Source organism: Alosa sapidissima, chromosome 24 (genome assembly GCF_018492685.1).
Source record: "Alosa sapidissima isolate fAloSap1 chromosome 24, fAloSap1.pri, whole genome shotgun sequence".
Taxonomy (NCBI): Eukaryota; Metazoa; Chordata; class Actinopteri; order Clupeiformes; family Clupeidae; genus Alosa; species Alosa sapidissima.
The window spans coordinates 13196370-13211742 of NC_055980.1; the positions used below are offsets into that span (position 1 = coordinate 13196370).

The 15373-nt window shown below is 42.9% G+C and overlaps 1 protein-coding gene across 3 annotated transcripts; it reads right to left on the reverse strand.

The window, feature by feature from the left end:
- Positions 1–1381: 1381 nt before the first annotated feature.
- On the reverse strand, positions 1382–14507 carry LOC121699845 (cadherin-related family member 1-like). Of its 3 annotated transcripts, none has more exons than XM_042082315.1 (18): positions 14067–14506; positions 13803–13805; positions 13369–13464; positions 12377–12522; positions 12233–12283; positions 12037–12126; positions 11618–11704; positions 10830–10946; positions 10282–10425; positions 9938–10016; positions 9582–9682; positions 9238–9441; positions 8266–8418; positions 7766–7930; positions 6759–6826; positions 4832–5060; positions 4304–4558; positions 1382–2430 (listed from the first exon to the last, which is right to left on the reverse strand). In XM_042082315.1, the coding sequence occupies exons 1-18, from the start codon at positions 14116–14118 to the stop codon at positions 1852–1854; spliced, it is 2619 nt and encodes an 872-aa protein (XP_041938249.1). In that variant the 5' UTR covers positions 14119–14506; the 3' UTR covers positions 1382–1851. The 3 variants fall into 3 exon arrangements, with proteins under 3 accessions (XP_041938249.1, XP_041938250.1, XP_041938251.1); XM_042082317.1 differs by lacking the exon at positions 1382–2430 and adding an exon at positions 3624–3952 and having other exon boundaries at positions 14067–14507; XM_042082316.1 differs by lacking the exon at positions 13803–13805.
- Between the last annotated feature and the right edge of the window lie 866 nt (positions 14508–15373).

Genomic DNA, 15373 nt, shown 5'->3' on the forward strand with positions numbered 1-15373 from the left:
GAACTTCTGAATTTCTCAGTAACATTGTTTTAAAACAGAGAAGCTTTTTACAATGCAACATCATTATATTACTGACTCTAATTGAACATCACATTTCTATTTATATATTGTATATGTTCAAAGTAGTTTTAACATACTTTAATGTGTTAAAGATGTTTTATTTTGCACTGCATGTTTGTCTTCATGAATTTACAGAGTATGACAGCCAGTTTGCATGACTCTTTCTTTTAGCACCTGCAACGTAATTTGTGAGAGTGTGCATAAATCTTTTTACCATGCAAGTGATATTCCTCAGCAACCACAATGGCTTCACTTGCTCACTGTGTTTAAAACAGACTGATATATAGCCTCGGCAGGAATTACCCTGACCTTACAAACATGCAATACACTGCTGAAGCAAAGTAATCAGAAAGAAATAACTTTTAAAAAATACATTATATACGTTATAAAGACACAAAAAAGAGGATGCATCATATAAAAGCTTGTCTATGGCTGTGCGTGTAACTAAAAGTTTCTGGACAAAGGGTTGGATGGGTTGAAGGGCCAGATGACTGAATGACCCAGCAGGGACTAAATCTGCTTGTTGATTGACAATCTGTAATCACACCCACTGCATGCCCTTTAAGCATAGAATGGCAAGCAAGTACTCCTTTAGATGTTTTGAGCTGAAATACATCTGCTTACAAGCAAAATCATTCACATGCATGCACACACACACACACACACACACACACACACACACACACACACACACACACACACACTGACACACAGACACAAATGCAAACACTGCTGAGTGATTCCTGATGTACATGTGATGATTAAAAACAGGATCTCATGCGTTGTTGATTGAGTGACTGGTTGGAATGCCTTGTGTACATCTGTTGTTTTCTGGTGTACAATTTTGCAATGAGCTTAGAGTAATGTACCCAGTGCATGTAGCATAATACTAATAGATCATGCCACAGAAAGAACATTCCTTTACTCAAAAGTGTGGAAAAATGTAAAAAAAACTACTAACAGAAAAAAATCGAGTTAAATTCATCACATTCACATCACATGGTTTGGCAGTTACAATACAATCAAAATCTCCATTCAATAAAAGCAGTCAGTACAAGAACAATCTGTTATGTCAGTGGCCTTTTTTCAATTCAAAACACTAAACCTTTCAAATAAAAAGGTGTTTTAAAATATGAAGGATTTCCACATCCTAAGTGCCTAAGCATGCAGTCCATTAGTAAGCAGCTCCGACATACCTGCTACGGGTTTGCCAGTCTTACACCTGAAGATGGCAGTACAGTAACGAAGGTCCTCACACGCTTCAACTCCTCGACACTGAGTCCATCTTCACCTCCACCTCCACCTCCACCTCCGCCTCCACCCTTCCCTGACCTCCCCCTGCCTAGCCTCTCCCAAGTCTCCAGCACCCTACAGGAGCAGCCATCTGACTGGAACATCCGAGTGAACTAACTCTTAAGACGCGATAAATCGGGCTTTAAAAATCTCCTCCCAAAAACCTACTGGCTGGCTTGTTTTGTATGAAAAACGAATGGTGTTAGATTAGAGTGGCCGGCCGGCTCTCATGGACATAATGTGAGAATTTAGCAAGGTGGAAGGGAGGTAGGATGTTATCTGAAAGGATGGAGGGATTTTCTGTCAAAAGACGGCGAAAAAGTAGATTTGACAATTTGACCAAATTAGTCAAACATTCATGAGTGAGTCACCAAGGGACAGTTTGTCTTTGACAGGCCAGTGGAAAGGTGAATGCCCTGAAGAGGCCTTCAAAAAGCACGGCTCTCTTGAAAAAACACTTGGTATGTACAGTAATGACCGTATGTTTGGGGGCAGGGGTCAGTAATAATAGCTTTTGTTTGCCTCCTGTATCTTCTGCTCTAGTTTCATCTTCAGCTCGGAGACCAGTGCGTTGCTGACGCTCTCAGAGTCAGGTCTCTTCTTCTTGGAGCCCTTGGATGCCAACGAGCCCGATATGGTGGGCACCGGCCGCTGCCTTTCATTGGGCCTGTAGTTGGTGGCTGGAGGAGGGGGCAGTCTCGGGGCACTGGGCGGCGGGGGTTTGGGCCGGCCGCTGTTGTTGTTCAGGTTGACGTTCTGGCCGCTGGGGCTCACGACATTCTCACCACCGCCGTCGTCCGGGTCTTCGAGGTCGAGGTCGTCGCCCGCGCTGTCGGGCCGACTGAAAGGCGTCCGGAAGAAATTGAAGCTCCTCGGGGGTTCCGGCTGCCTCCTGCGGATGATGCGCCGCGCTGGCATGATCCTGTTCGACTTTGTGTTGCGCATGAACATAGCCGTGGAGATCAAGATAGTCACTAGCACCATAATACTAATGAACCCAGCCATCATGCCTAGGGCTTTCAATGGATTCTCTCTACTCTGCATTAAAAAGGCCGCCATGGGCCCCTTGAGGGGGGTCTGTAAAAGAGCACAGAAAGAAAACTAATCAGGCTCATGGTCCACACACACCAACCCGACTCATGCATGCAAGACTACTGCAGGAGCGTTAGACAGCACCGCACTGGCAGAGGAGGCCACAACATCAGCTCAGGGATTAACCATACACATCTATACACAAGCACAACAATACATATCTAACTATTTATGTTGACATGTAGAACATATGTGCTGTATACGTACACATAACCACATGTTAAAGACTTCCACACTCACAAAAATATACACAAACACATACTTGGAAACAGACATAGTAACACTCACATCCACATAACACACGTATACATACACTTACACACACACACTTACACAAACACACACACACTTACACACACACTTACACACACACACACACTTACACAAACACACACACACACACACACACACACACACACACACACAACAAACACACAAGCACACACACATTTACATACACATACACATAGCTGTATATGCACACACACGTTCACACACACAATAAACTATTCTACACACTTAAATCTATTGGGGAGAAGACTATGGGGGTCTCTACACACAGTACAGGATATCACAAGTGCGTCTGGCAGTGCAGTGCAGTGCAGATGGGCTGTGTCTCTGTGTGTGCCTGCCACTGTCCACCATGTCCTGACCAGCACACAATGGGAACATTGTATGCTCTGTAGTATGCTGCCTCGAACATGTGTTCTTTTCCCCTCCAGTAATGACCCATTAAAAGTTCCCAGGGAACGTGTGGACCCAGGCCAGGCTAAGGGCAGGCCAATAGGACTGAATGCACATTGGTAGAGTAGTGCTGTAACTGGACATTGTTTTCTCACACTGTCCCAGTCGATTGGCAGAGGAACAGCGTAGACCAGAGGAACTGTTAGGACATAGGAGGCCCTCTACTTCCCTTTTCTAAAGGATCTCAATGATCTTGGTTAAAGAGTAAGTCGTTAAAAGTTGTCTGGTAATGCAACGCTAATCGAAATACTCAATATTAGTGTATTATGATTTTCACAAAAGAGTTTATATTCAAATAGATATATAATCAAACTGAGAGAGAAAGAAAATATATATGAATAAATAAATCGGAGCACATAGTGCTTAATGACTGGATGAAAAAGAACTGTACATAAAATAATACAATAGAAAGAATAGAATCTATGGGGTGTGCTCAGGTACTCTTTTACAGACACATTATTATGCTTATTAAAGTTGTTAAACTTTACAAAAATAGATATTTTTTCAAGTGGAGTATATTTTGTATGAAATGATAGAAAAGTATAATCTAGAAGCAGAGGGGTCACGGTGTTGCCCTGCGTATGATCTTTCGGAAAGTGGCTTCAGGATGGACCCGAGCCCTGCGGACTGAGTTCCAGTACAAAATGGTGGAAATAAGGACTGTTATTGAAACAGTGACCGAGAGAGTGCCCAGACAAATTCCAAAAACAGTCCCGGGACGCTTCCTGAGGCCCAAGAAGTATGAAATAATGCGCTCTTTGATCTGAAAGACAACAACAACAACAACAACAACAACAACACACAACACAACAAAGTGAAAAAGACTTATGAAGGACACTGCCCACTGAAGACACACTCCAAATCTGAAGGACCTGGAAACTATATGGGTGGATGAATGGAAAGCTTGCAAGCCAAAGCTACTGTAGAATTATGTACAGAAATAACAACAGGAACTAAATCTATAGTTAGCCATAGCTTGCTAGGCCTCAGGTAGGTCAAAGTTTCCCTGTTGGAAAATCCCAGGATTAAATACCCTCTACTCTGCTACATTTCAAAATTTCTGATTATAAATAAAACAATTTCAACCAGTTGAGAGGATGAAGTGGAATCTTACCGCCTCAGTTATGTCGATCTTCAACACTGCCGTTGTGCTAAATGATGGTTTTCCTCGGTCGCGGGCTTGGACTACCAGGGACCACTTGCAGTCCCTCTGCTTGGTGATGTTGTGCACAATCTCCAGAGACTTGATGTAGGGTTTGAGCTTGATCTCTCCTGTGGCCCCATTGATCTCAAATATGTTGTCGGGGTCAGCTCTCATGATGGAGTACTCAATGACATTGTTGGGCTCCTCAGCATCCTCATCTACAGCCTGCTCAGATTTACAACACAGCCAGAGAAAAAAATAGTACGATATAGTTTGATTTCTAGACTTGTAGTCGAAGATGCCATTGATTTCAAACTGATAAGTTTTTTTCCAATGAATAATTGTAATTATCACAGATTAATTGTCACTAACCCTTATCCTAGGCTAGATATGATTTTAAAAGGCAAATGACCTTAAATGAATAGTCAAATGAACTGTCAGCTGGTGTATTAGCCTAGTGCTGATTCTTGCTTTCATTTCACTCCACCATTGACACACCTGTATTTGCACTGGGGCACCAATGATCATGGTCTTCTCCAGGAAGTTGTCGTTGAATTCAGGAGGATGATCATTGAGATCCAACACCGTGACAAAGACTTCGGCCAGACTGTACTTTCCCTCCGTGTCCTCAGCCTTCACATAGAAGTTATACTTGGACTTCACCTCAGCGTCCAGACTGGCCCAGGCCTGGGTGTAGATAATGCCAGACGTGGAGTGGATGAGGAACCTGAGAGAGAGGGACCACATGGTCATTTATGCTCATCTGGTCAACTAGAAGGAGACAGCTGGTTGTGGACAAGAATAGGGTGAGGATGTTTGCCAGCTTGAAGTCAGGGAGACTGTTGAGGTTTACTGCTGATGGATTGGGATTGATATCATGCATAACTATGCTGTGTAATGACTGGGTCGTTAGTCGTTCTACCAAAAGAGATGTGGACTCACTCCTATTGATCTCAAATGACTAATGAATGTACATGCGTGAGAGGTGACTAATTCAGGAGGTAAGAGTGGGACCGAGTTAGAGAAAATGGCTGTTCCATTGTTGAGGATTAGATAAAATAAAAATAAAAACATAGAAAATCAGCTCTCACTTGTGTATGGCAGTGTTCCATGGAATCACTTAATCTTGGATTAAAAAGAGGGGCAGAATCTGCCCTGTCATAGCTGGACACTGAAAAACTCCACCAAACCAAACGGATCACATTCTGTAAACATCTTTTTTCTGAAAGGCCACTTTTATTTGGCTGCCCCCACCCCCCCCCCCTCATCTTTCGCCTCTCTTTAGACGTTTCCTTGTGAAAAATCGCACTCCGCCCGGAATCTGTCAGGATTCACACGTTTATAATTTGACTGCTGCTTTGTCGAGAGCATATGCAGAAAAGAGGCATAAATTTGCACATTTCTGTTCACCCAGCTCTGATAGCTCCTGAGAGTGTCAGTGAGTGTTTCTACCCCCAGCTGTCATACTGCTTGCTAATTGGCCCCAGCCATAGCAGCCAGACTTGGGTGTCTATTATTACCGCTGCAATCCAATCATGAGCTTAGTTAACACCTTGCTGCCATCCCTAAGCTGTTTGTGGAGGAGTGGAGCGATTCATGTTAAGGAGGACAGCCAAAGCAGCCATGTCCCCCTTGTGTGTAGCCAAGTGACCTCCTCCTCAATAAACATGGCCGCCATGGACTGGCCACTACCCATGATGCATCACCTGCTCTTCTATTATGGGATCTTGGTCAGACACACACACACACACACACACACACACACACACACACACACACACACACACACACACTGTTTGAGTCTGATTGAAGTCTAGAAGTCAAACATCAGCTGCGCATATCTGCAATCTGCCCTGGTGTGCGCATCAACAGTGCAAAAATATTCACAGGAATATTTAAACAGAAATGACAATGCTGACTGAAATATTACCGATTGAGGGACACATTGTGTCAAAATGAGCCTAAAAGCGCGTTCCCATTCTAAATGTAATGGATTTTTGCCACCAATCAGGTGCTACCAACAAAAACTGCCACAATACATGCTTAATCTCCGAACCTCTAACCTTTCAAGGATAATGAACGACAAGGATATTCAAAAATCCCTATAGGTCTCTCTCACATTTATGGCGCATATTAATTCACATATTTTTTAGATGAAAGCCAGCGATTAAAAATTACGCTGTATGACAATGTGGCATAAAGGTCATCCTCTGCTGTCACAGGGATTTCCACGCTCTCTGTGTAAATGAGTTATTATGGGTGCATTAGAATTAATGATATTGCATAAGTGATCATATCTGCTATATTGGCAGTGGTCTGTTGCCATGACGTCCAGGAGTGGGGACGGATTTGGGCGCCCCTGTCCTAATAGTACAGCTAATGCTGACAATTGGCGTGTGAGAGAGGGGTCACTCTCGATACTCACAGATCAGCTCCTGATCCATAAATGGAGTACTTCACTTCACCCCACAGCCCAGAGTCAGGATCGGAGGCCTGGAAAGCAAACAAACATGCGCTCAAGCACACAAACAAACAAACAAACAAACAAAATCACTGATACAACTGCTGTGTATGTGCTTTAAAGGTTGTATCAGCGATGGCGGGGTAACGTCACTTCTGTTGATTTTCAAACAAAACAGAGAGCTAGCTCGCTACTCCCCTCCCCCTCCCTCCCGTGCAATTGAAACTCTCCTAAACGCGCATCTCGTCGGTTATTGGTTGGAACACTTTATTTTGCCTTTGAGTGGTTGCCAACACTTGTTGGTAGCAATTGTTTTTGTGTACAGATCTTGGAGCCTAGGCTGCCTACAGAGACACCTTTTTTTAACGGCCTGCTTATGGGGCAGGCAGCTAGCGGATCGTTAGGAAAGATTAGATGAATGTGATCATTTATGTTTGGGCGTTTTTTGGCCTGAAATCGCTGATACAACCTTTAAGGGATCTGAAACACAACTGAAGGAGCCCAGGGTAGAGTCAAAACTGTGTCCATATAAAAGGCTGATAGATTAGAGACAGACTAGAATGAGTTATTGTGGTTTCTCTACTATCTGTCTTCATTATATAAGTTGACAGACCAGAGAATGAACTGTGAATGGACCAAAGCCACCACAGGATCCATTTAACTGATTGGAAGTGGCTGATACTGTGTGTGTGTGTGAGCATGTTTGACTGTAACAGTGTGAAAATGTGTGTGGTGGGATTTGATCTCCAGAGCATCCTGTCTGGTGGGCGAAACAAATCCATAGGTTAGAGATCAGGGCCTAATGCCAGACTGCTGTCCCAATTACCCCTTCACACACACACACACACACACACACACACACACACACACACACACACACACACACACACACACACACACACACACACACACACACACACACCACACACACACATTGACAACTTTGTGGTGCCGAATTCTGTCAAACGTACTGTCACAGCCACGACATTGGATCCTCCAGGGGAGTTCTCAGGAATCCTGGCGATGTAGTACTCGGAGGAGAACTTGGGCGTGTTGTCGTTGGTGTCAATCAGGTTGATGATGATGTCGGCTGTAGCGCTGAACCTCTCTGGAGTGTCAATCTCAACTGCCAAGAGCTAGGGAACAAAAAATTATACAATTATGGAAGGTAGAAATGTTAAAAGTGGGTTAAAAGAATTCACAAGAAACTGAACAACGTATTTACAGACTACTACTGAAAAGTAAATGAAACTGTAGAAATGACAGTTAAAATAAAAATTTATTCAGCATTTAAGAACCAATACTATAGTAGCTAGTACTGTATAATAGATATAGCCATAATAGCTAGCTGTAATTATTTACCAAAAAATAACAAATGCTCAACAAGTAATTTCACTCTTGCTGCTTAGTCCTATCTGCTAAAGTCTACTCCTTCAGCCTTCCCCTGTGATGTTTGCAGGCATTCTCGCACCTTAAATGCTATGAACTGGTATTTCTCATAGTCGATGGCAGTGGAGTTCTCCACGATGATGGTGACCTGGGCCTCGTTGAGGACAGTCTGGGGGACGACTCTGAGTACTCGGCCCGGTCCAACTAGCCTCAGCTTAAACTTTGCGTTGGCTCCCTGCCGGACAGAGCAAAGAGGAAATATTGCCCAAATACCCAGGAACGGAGGATTATACACTTTGTGTTTGCAGTCAGACAAAGGACAAAAAGCATTTGAACCGTGAGGGATAAAGTGATTTGCTGTGATCACATCTTGTTGGAGGGTCTGTCAGAGTCATTTTCAGATCAACAAAAACAAGCTATCATGGAAAAAATACTTAAAAGCCAAAGTCCATTACTTTAATTGTTTCATGCAAACACATCTAATAAGAGCCCAGAAATAAACTGTTCTAGTTATACTAGCCAAAAACATGGAGCAGCAATCTGCTCACTTTCAGGGGGGCTGCCACAGCATATTTTAGGAAATGGTGACATAACCATTCCCATTGTGTGCACATTAACCTTTGCCTTCATTACTAACTATCTAGGATTCATTAAACAATAATTCAGTTTTGTGACTTTTAATAACTCTAAAGTGAACTGAGTAAATGTTTACTACACAATCAACAACCATATATATATGGAACAACAACCATAAGATATGGAGAGAAACACCAAGTGAGAGAGAGAGAGAGATAGAGAGAGACAGAGAGAAAGAGAGAGATCTGAAATATCACAGCATGCTGTGACTCTTATAGACCATTAAATACCAGGCACTGCAAAAACATGGTCCTCAGTTTGACATTTTCTCATACATATACATATTTTGATGAAATGCATCTTATAATACAGGACCTAAGCTTAGTGAACTTGTTCTAGCTATCAAAGATCAAGTGGCTATCAAGCTGTGATTCTTTATCTGATGACAAACTCACACATGAAGAGTCATACACTCTACCTGGTCTGAATCATTGACAGTGATTTTCAGGCCTCGTAGAATCTCCCCTTCCGGTGGGTGTTCGTACATGGTCAGCTCAAATCGACTTTGAGGACCGTTCTCCCCATAGAATGTTGGGGGGTGATTATTTAGGTCAACTACTCGGATAGTCACCATGGTGATCGCATAGCTAAGTTCCTCATTCTCTGGTCCCAGCTCAGATGCCTTAGGAAAACAAAACAATAAAAAGGTCAGAAAGATACAGAGGAGATTTCTCAATATGGGACATTATAATGTGACATTCATGTAATGTTAGTGTGTTTTGGACAGTGTTTAACTGCATCTTAATGGACTGTGACCTTCACCTTGACTTTGAGTTCAAAGAGTTCATTCCTCAGCTGGACTGGATAGGTCAGTAGACTAATGCATCCGCTGGTGCTGTTAATGCTGAAGTACCCTCCACTTCCTGGATGATACAAACACATTCGTCCATTAGGTTAGGCATAAAATAGTGTACAACTCATAGTGTGGCAACAGTAACAAACACATTAGCTCCACCAGCATGGTTCTGTTCGTTGGAGCTTTCCTATTTGCATTTTATATTTTTAAATGTGTCATAATGAGTTGTGGGTTTTTTCTTGATTTAGGGGATGTTGAGCTCTCTGCTACTTTTGCTAATTTCACTGGGCTTTGTTTTGGAAACAACACTTTAGATGCTTACCATTCATGAAGGAGTAGTGGATAGGATTGGGATTGCCCTCATCTCCATCTTTGGCTAAGACTGTGAAGATCTCTGAGCCCTGAAACAATATTTTTTTGTATTTTTTATCCTCGATAATTAGCCGTGGGAAATGGTTATTTTCAAACAATTGAATAATGGCCTAGTCTATGACAAGTATACCTCTAAATATTTTAGGCCAGTTTCCAATACATGGATTAAGCCTATTTCTAGACTAAAAGCTTTTTTTTTTTCAACTGAGATTTCCATTTTCTTGAACTTGTCTCAATCCATGTGCAGGAAATTGCTCCTACTTTAAGTGAGACTTGAGCTACTGCTTTACTTACAGGCACAGAAACCTCATACACATAGCCAAAGTAGGGTGTTCCCACAAATGCAGGAGGAGTATCCTGGGAGTCCAGGACGTTGATGGTGACAGTGGCGGTGGAGGACATCACCTGGTACTTCTCATTATACTTGCCTCCCCCATCCTGAGGCAGGGGATTAAGAGAGAGACATATGGACTCTTAAGGGTCATTAGATAGCGGATAATGTCAGAGAGACCGTACACAGTAAGCCCCTGGACAACAAGAACAGCACGTTGCAGGGGTCTATGAGCAACTATTAACTACCACCAGATAGAGTGGAATAAGTATTACAGTACAGTATTTGGGATGATTGTGGAATAATATTATCTATAATGTGAATTTACTAGATTTATAAAGATTATACTCCAGTTCTTCAAAATATACCCATTCATGACATCAGGTAATTAATCCATCCCAGTCATGTTGTCATGGTGACATAATTCCAGCCATTGAGGGTTGCAAGGTGGACATTAACCTTTGATCACTCACTTCAGGACACAGCGGGGGGGGGGGAGAGGGAGACTCACCTTGGCCACCACAGTAAGGAAGTGGGTCCTGGTTGTCTCATAGTCCAGTTTCTCACCAGGTTTTATGCGCAAGACCCCACTGTGGCTGTCTATGGTGAACTTAGTGGTGGGAGAACTCTGTGGTTAGCAAGATAGCGAGAGAGAGAGGGAAGGAGAGAGAGGGAGTGATGGAGGGAAAGAGTGGTGATATATTAACAATGATCAGTATAAGCAATGTTTTGATGACTAACCCTTCTAAAAACTGGTAAAGTATCTGCACACAGTAGAGGACATCAGAGGCACCCCAAGCTCTGAGATAATTCTTTGAATTCCAAATGTTCTAATGCTTTCATCCTTCAGATGCTTTTATCTTATTCTCTCTCTCTCTTTCTCTATCATTGTCACTTCATTCTAATCCATAACAAAAAAAGCTATTTTCTTGAAATGGCTGTTGCTGAATGTTTCAGAAAATCCCGTCAGCCTTTTTGTGTGAGTCACCGTTGCCACGTGAACAGTGCGCGCTCCTGTCCAGTGCCAGCCAAAGACAGGCCTAAGCTGCGGCTTAGCCCTCAGTACCTTGCTCAAATGTAATTGAAATTTAATCCACTGAGGTAGCAGCACATTTTCTAACGGCACTGTGCTACTGAAATTAATAGTTCCCCCCTTCCTCATACAGTAACACAATTTTCTTTATTCATGCCTGGATGCATTTCTACAGTATACATGGATAAAATACTAGTCTAACGGTCATATGGGGTCACACCATTTTATGGGGATGTAAACAAGCCAGGTACTCAGAGCTAGGTTACCTGTAGGTAGTAACTGACACTGCCTCCAGATCCCAAATCTCGGTCCACTGCCTGGACCTTATAGAGGCTGGTGCCTTCTGAAGTGTCCTAAGTATAAGATAGAATATAGATAGAGTGAGAGGACATTTGTGTCCATTTACCTGTAAAAATAATTTAATTATGATAGAAGAATCTGGCATGGGTCCATTGTCACAGAATTAAGGGAGGAAATGCACTACACCCTCATAATTGTATTCACTTTCAGAGACAAATAATTATTATACTATTCAAAACATCAGCTTCATATATAAATTATAAACTTAAGAATGTTAAGTACATGTCATGTGGTTTTAACCTGATAAGCATGACTGGGTTGTAGCCACTGACTTCTGGTTGCCAGAGCTGATAAGCTAATTTTGTGCCGTGATACTCATACTGACCTCGGGGACGTCCACTATGAATGGCAAATTGAGAAATTGAGGTGGCTCATCGTTGGCATCTGTGATGAACACTCTTACTTTCTCCACCACCTACGTGACAGGCCGAGATTAGAGCGGTTAGAGCAAAGACACTCAACTGTGTAGCTGTGATCGCTTTTTTTTGTGGGGGGGGGGGGGGGGTCAACTGTTGGCTCACCTTATTCCTTCCATCTGTAATACTGACAAGAACCGCAATCTCGCCTTGTTGCTAAACACAAAAAGAAACAATACAATGTCACCTGTTACTCAGGCACAGCAAACAAACAAACAAACTTGTTCTCACCTCATCTTGACAACATACCTCTCTGTCTAACTCAGAGACGAGAGTCACGTTGCCCGACTTGGGGTCAACTTTGAAGTATTCCTTAGTGCCCTTCTCAAAGGCCACGCCGTACCGCACAGGGTCTCCCTCTGGGTCAGTGCCATTGAGCACGAATACCTGTGTGCCTGGACAACACACAAGAGGACAGAGACGGACACCATATGTACATCAGTATCAAAAGGTGAAAGGATGACACAACTACAGCGCCCAGACCACATTATGGCGCAACAGGGACCTGGGTTCGAGTTCGACCCGGGTCATTTCTTGATCCCACCGCATCTCTCTCTCCCACTCCCACTTCCTGTCACTCTCTTTACTGTCCTATCCGCTTTAAGGCATAAAAGCCCCCCAAAATATTTTTTAATAAAGATAAAATTACCCAATAAACATTAGAGAGAAATATTCTTGAGTCACTATGGATATCAAACAATAACTGTATATGCTTGGTGTGTTAAAAACTCTCTTTCTCGTATAATTCTGATCACCTATAAGACCACATTTCCACCTCCAGTGGTTTGTGGGTAATAATTATTGTTGTACGCATATGCTTGAGCTGGAGGTTGTGTCTGTGTCCTTGTTATTAAGCAGGCATGTGCGTCACGCAGTATGGAGGGCATTACTGGATCCACTCATCTGATCAGTCTGCTCATCAGCCGCACACATGCAGCACAGCTGCCACATCCACATCCACTGACACAGCCACAGACACAGCTACAATCAGCCAGAACTACAGACATGGCTACAGTCAGCCCGAACTGCAGACACACCCACAGTGAGACAGCTACTGACACAGCGCTGGAGCTCCTCTCCGCCTCTTTTCCACATCTTTCCAGCTCTCAATCTATCCCCCTCTCTTTCTCCCTCGATCTTTCTCTCTCCCTTCATCCCAGCCCCACACTACAAAAATCTAAAAAATCTTACTGTATTTTATCACACACACACACACTTGTTATCATGCCAGAAACACTCACCCACAGGTGTGTCCTCTGATAAGCTGAACAAAGCCATGTTTCCATCGAGGCTGCTTGGCCCATTGTCATAAAAATATGGAGCATAATCAGACCGCCCTGAAACAGACCAAAAGCCCTGAGATTATTAAAACTGTCAGAGCAATCAATGTTTACATACTGTAGATTTAAACAGCACTGAAAGAAATATGTGTGCTTAACAATGTCAGTTGACCAAAGATATACATATGTACTAACTTTAATCACATAAATGTTTTCATAAAACTACAGAGTACTAGTGTATCTAATCCTGAAAACAGTATACAGTGCAATGTAAATTAAGTGATAGAGTAAGATCTCTTTGTATGTGATGATATCTCTGTTCAGTTGTGAACATGAGACATCGGCATTAAAAACTGAGGAGTGCAACACCCCATTTTAATGCAAGCAGCACTCACTTGCTATAGGAGCAGGTGAACAAATGAACAACGTGGTGAAAGAGAGGGGGAAAAACAACAAGGAGAACAAAAAAAAGTTAGAGATAGAGAACAGTTGTAAGGCTCACACTTAGACCCCCCCTCCTCAATAGCACTCTCATTACGCTGAGAGGATTAACAGAGGCAATCAGTGCATGCCTGTCCAGGAGCCAAGCACCCACCCACCCACCCGCGCAGACCACACAAACAAACAAAAAGGACGGCCGAGGCTCGGGCCAAACTCACCCAGGGAGAGGTGGATCGCGACGAGGAGCAGAGGAACCCCAGCCCTGGTCATCCTGGAGGAGATGAGCGAGCTGGGAGTCGCATGCGGAGCGGCGGGGAGACTCGCACTGGAGACACTCAGACACACATACGCGCACGGTTGAGTTGCGCTGCCCTTCTGCAGGAGCGTAAGGAGCTGGAGGAGCTTCTCAGCCCCTAATCCCGTGACGCATCCTTAGCCAACTGCACACATGCACACATACACACACAGGCACACTCACACACACACATAGTCACATACGCACACAGTCACACATATACGCACATCTCATAGCTGACTGTTTCTAACCACACATAGACTAAAATCACATCTAGATCTGAATCACTCTTGACATAATTTGAGGTAATTAAAACCATAGCTATTAAAAACAGCTGTTAATATATTCACCTAACCAACCAATAATTTGTGACAGAGCTCCCAGTCATTATAGCGAATGTCTTTTTCTTTTCAAAACGTTTTCACAGGTAAATGTAAGCCCCACTGGCACGCATTCCATTATCTTGATTGCACTGATGGGATAGTTTACTAGAAAGGATAAACTTAAGTCTTCCTATCCATCTTACCAGAACTCCCAGTCTCCCATAAGCTCCCACTGCTCTTAAGCACACTGGCTTGGTAACCAACCTCAGTATACATATTGTACACAGAAAAATGTCAAATGATTTAGAAGCATTCCAGCTTCTCCAAGCGCACTGCATACTGTAATACTATAATACTATAACCATCTCGTGTTTGAGGGGAGTTTGCATGATGGGATAAACAACATTGCAGAGAACTCATATTGTGGTGAACCCTGGGACAAATATACTCTGTTATTGTTCACTGTTCATGTAACCTGTGCATCATATGGTGTTTCAGAAGAATGTACTTTAGTGCATGTCATTTTTTTTTTATTTGTACACATGAACATTCTGCCACAATCAGTGGCTATTTTCAAATTAATCTACTCGATTTTATCTGTGCAGAAACATGCAGTGCATTTAAATTCCAAATTCTGGGAATATCATGTCATGTCAACTCATAGGTTTGATATGCCTTTAACAAACCACAGAAATATACTGAGATGGATTTAGCAGGTGGTAGGTGACTACCTAAAAAGCATGGAAAAACTTTGCAAATACCACAACCAACACCAATAAAAAGCCTGCTACCATGGTGTCTCTCAAAAAGGTTTCCTTCCTGTTCCACAGGGTTTCTGACCAAGAGCACTAAGTGACTAGTGGACAGCCTGGGTGGTTAATGAAAACTGTCCTTTACATGACCACAT

Bases quoted from the DNA above. Each gene is read 5' to 3' on its own strand.
- LOC121699845 (XM_042082315.1), bottom strand. From the start codon at position 14,118: ATGACCAGGGCTGGGGTTCCTCTGCTCCTCGTCGCGATCCACCTCTCC. The intron at 12,284-12,376 runs GTATGTTGTCAA...TTTTGTGTTTAG, and splicing joins TCTCTGAGTTAGACAGAGAG to CAACAAGGCGAGATTGCGGT. The intron at 11,705-12,036 runs GTCAGTATGAGT...TCTTATACTTAG, and splicing joins TCATAGTGGACGTCCCCGAG to GACACTTCAGAAGGCACCAG.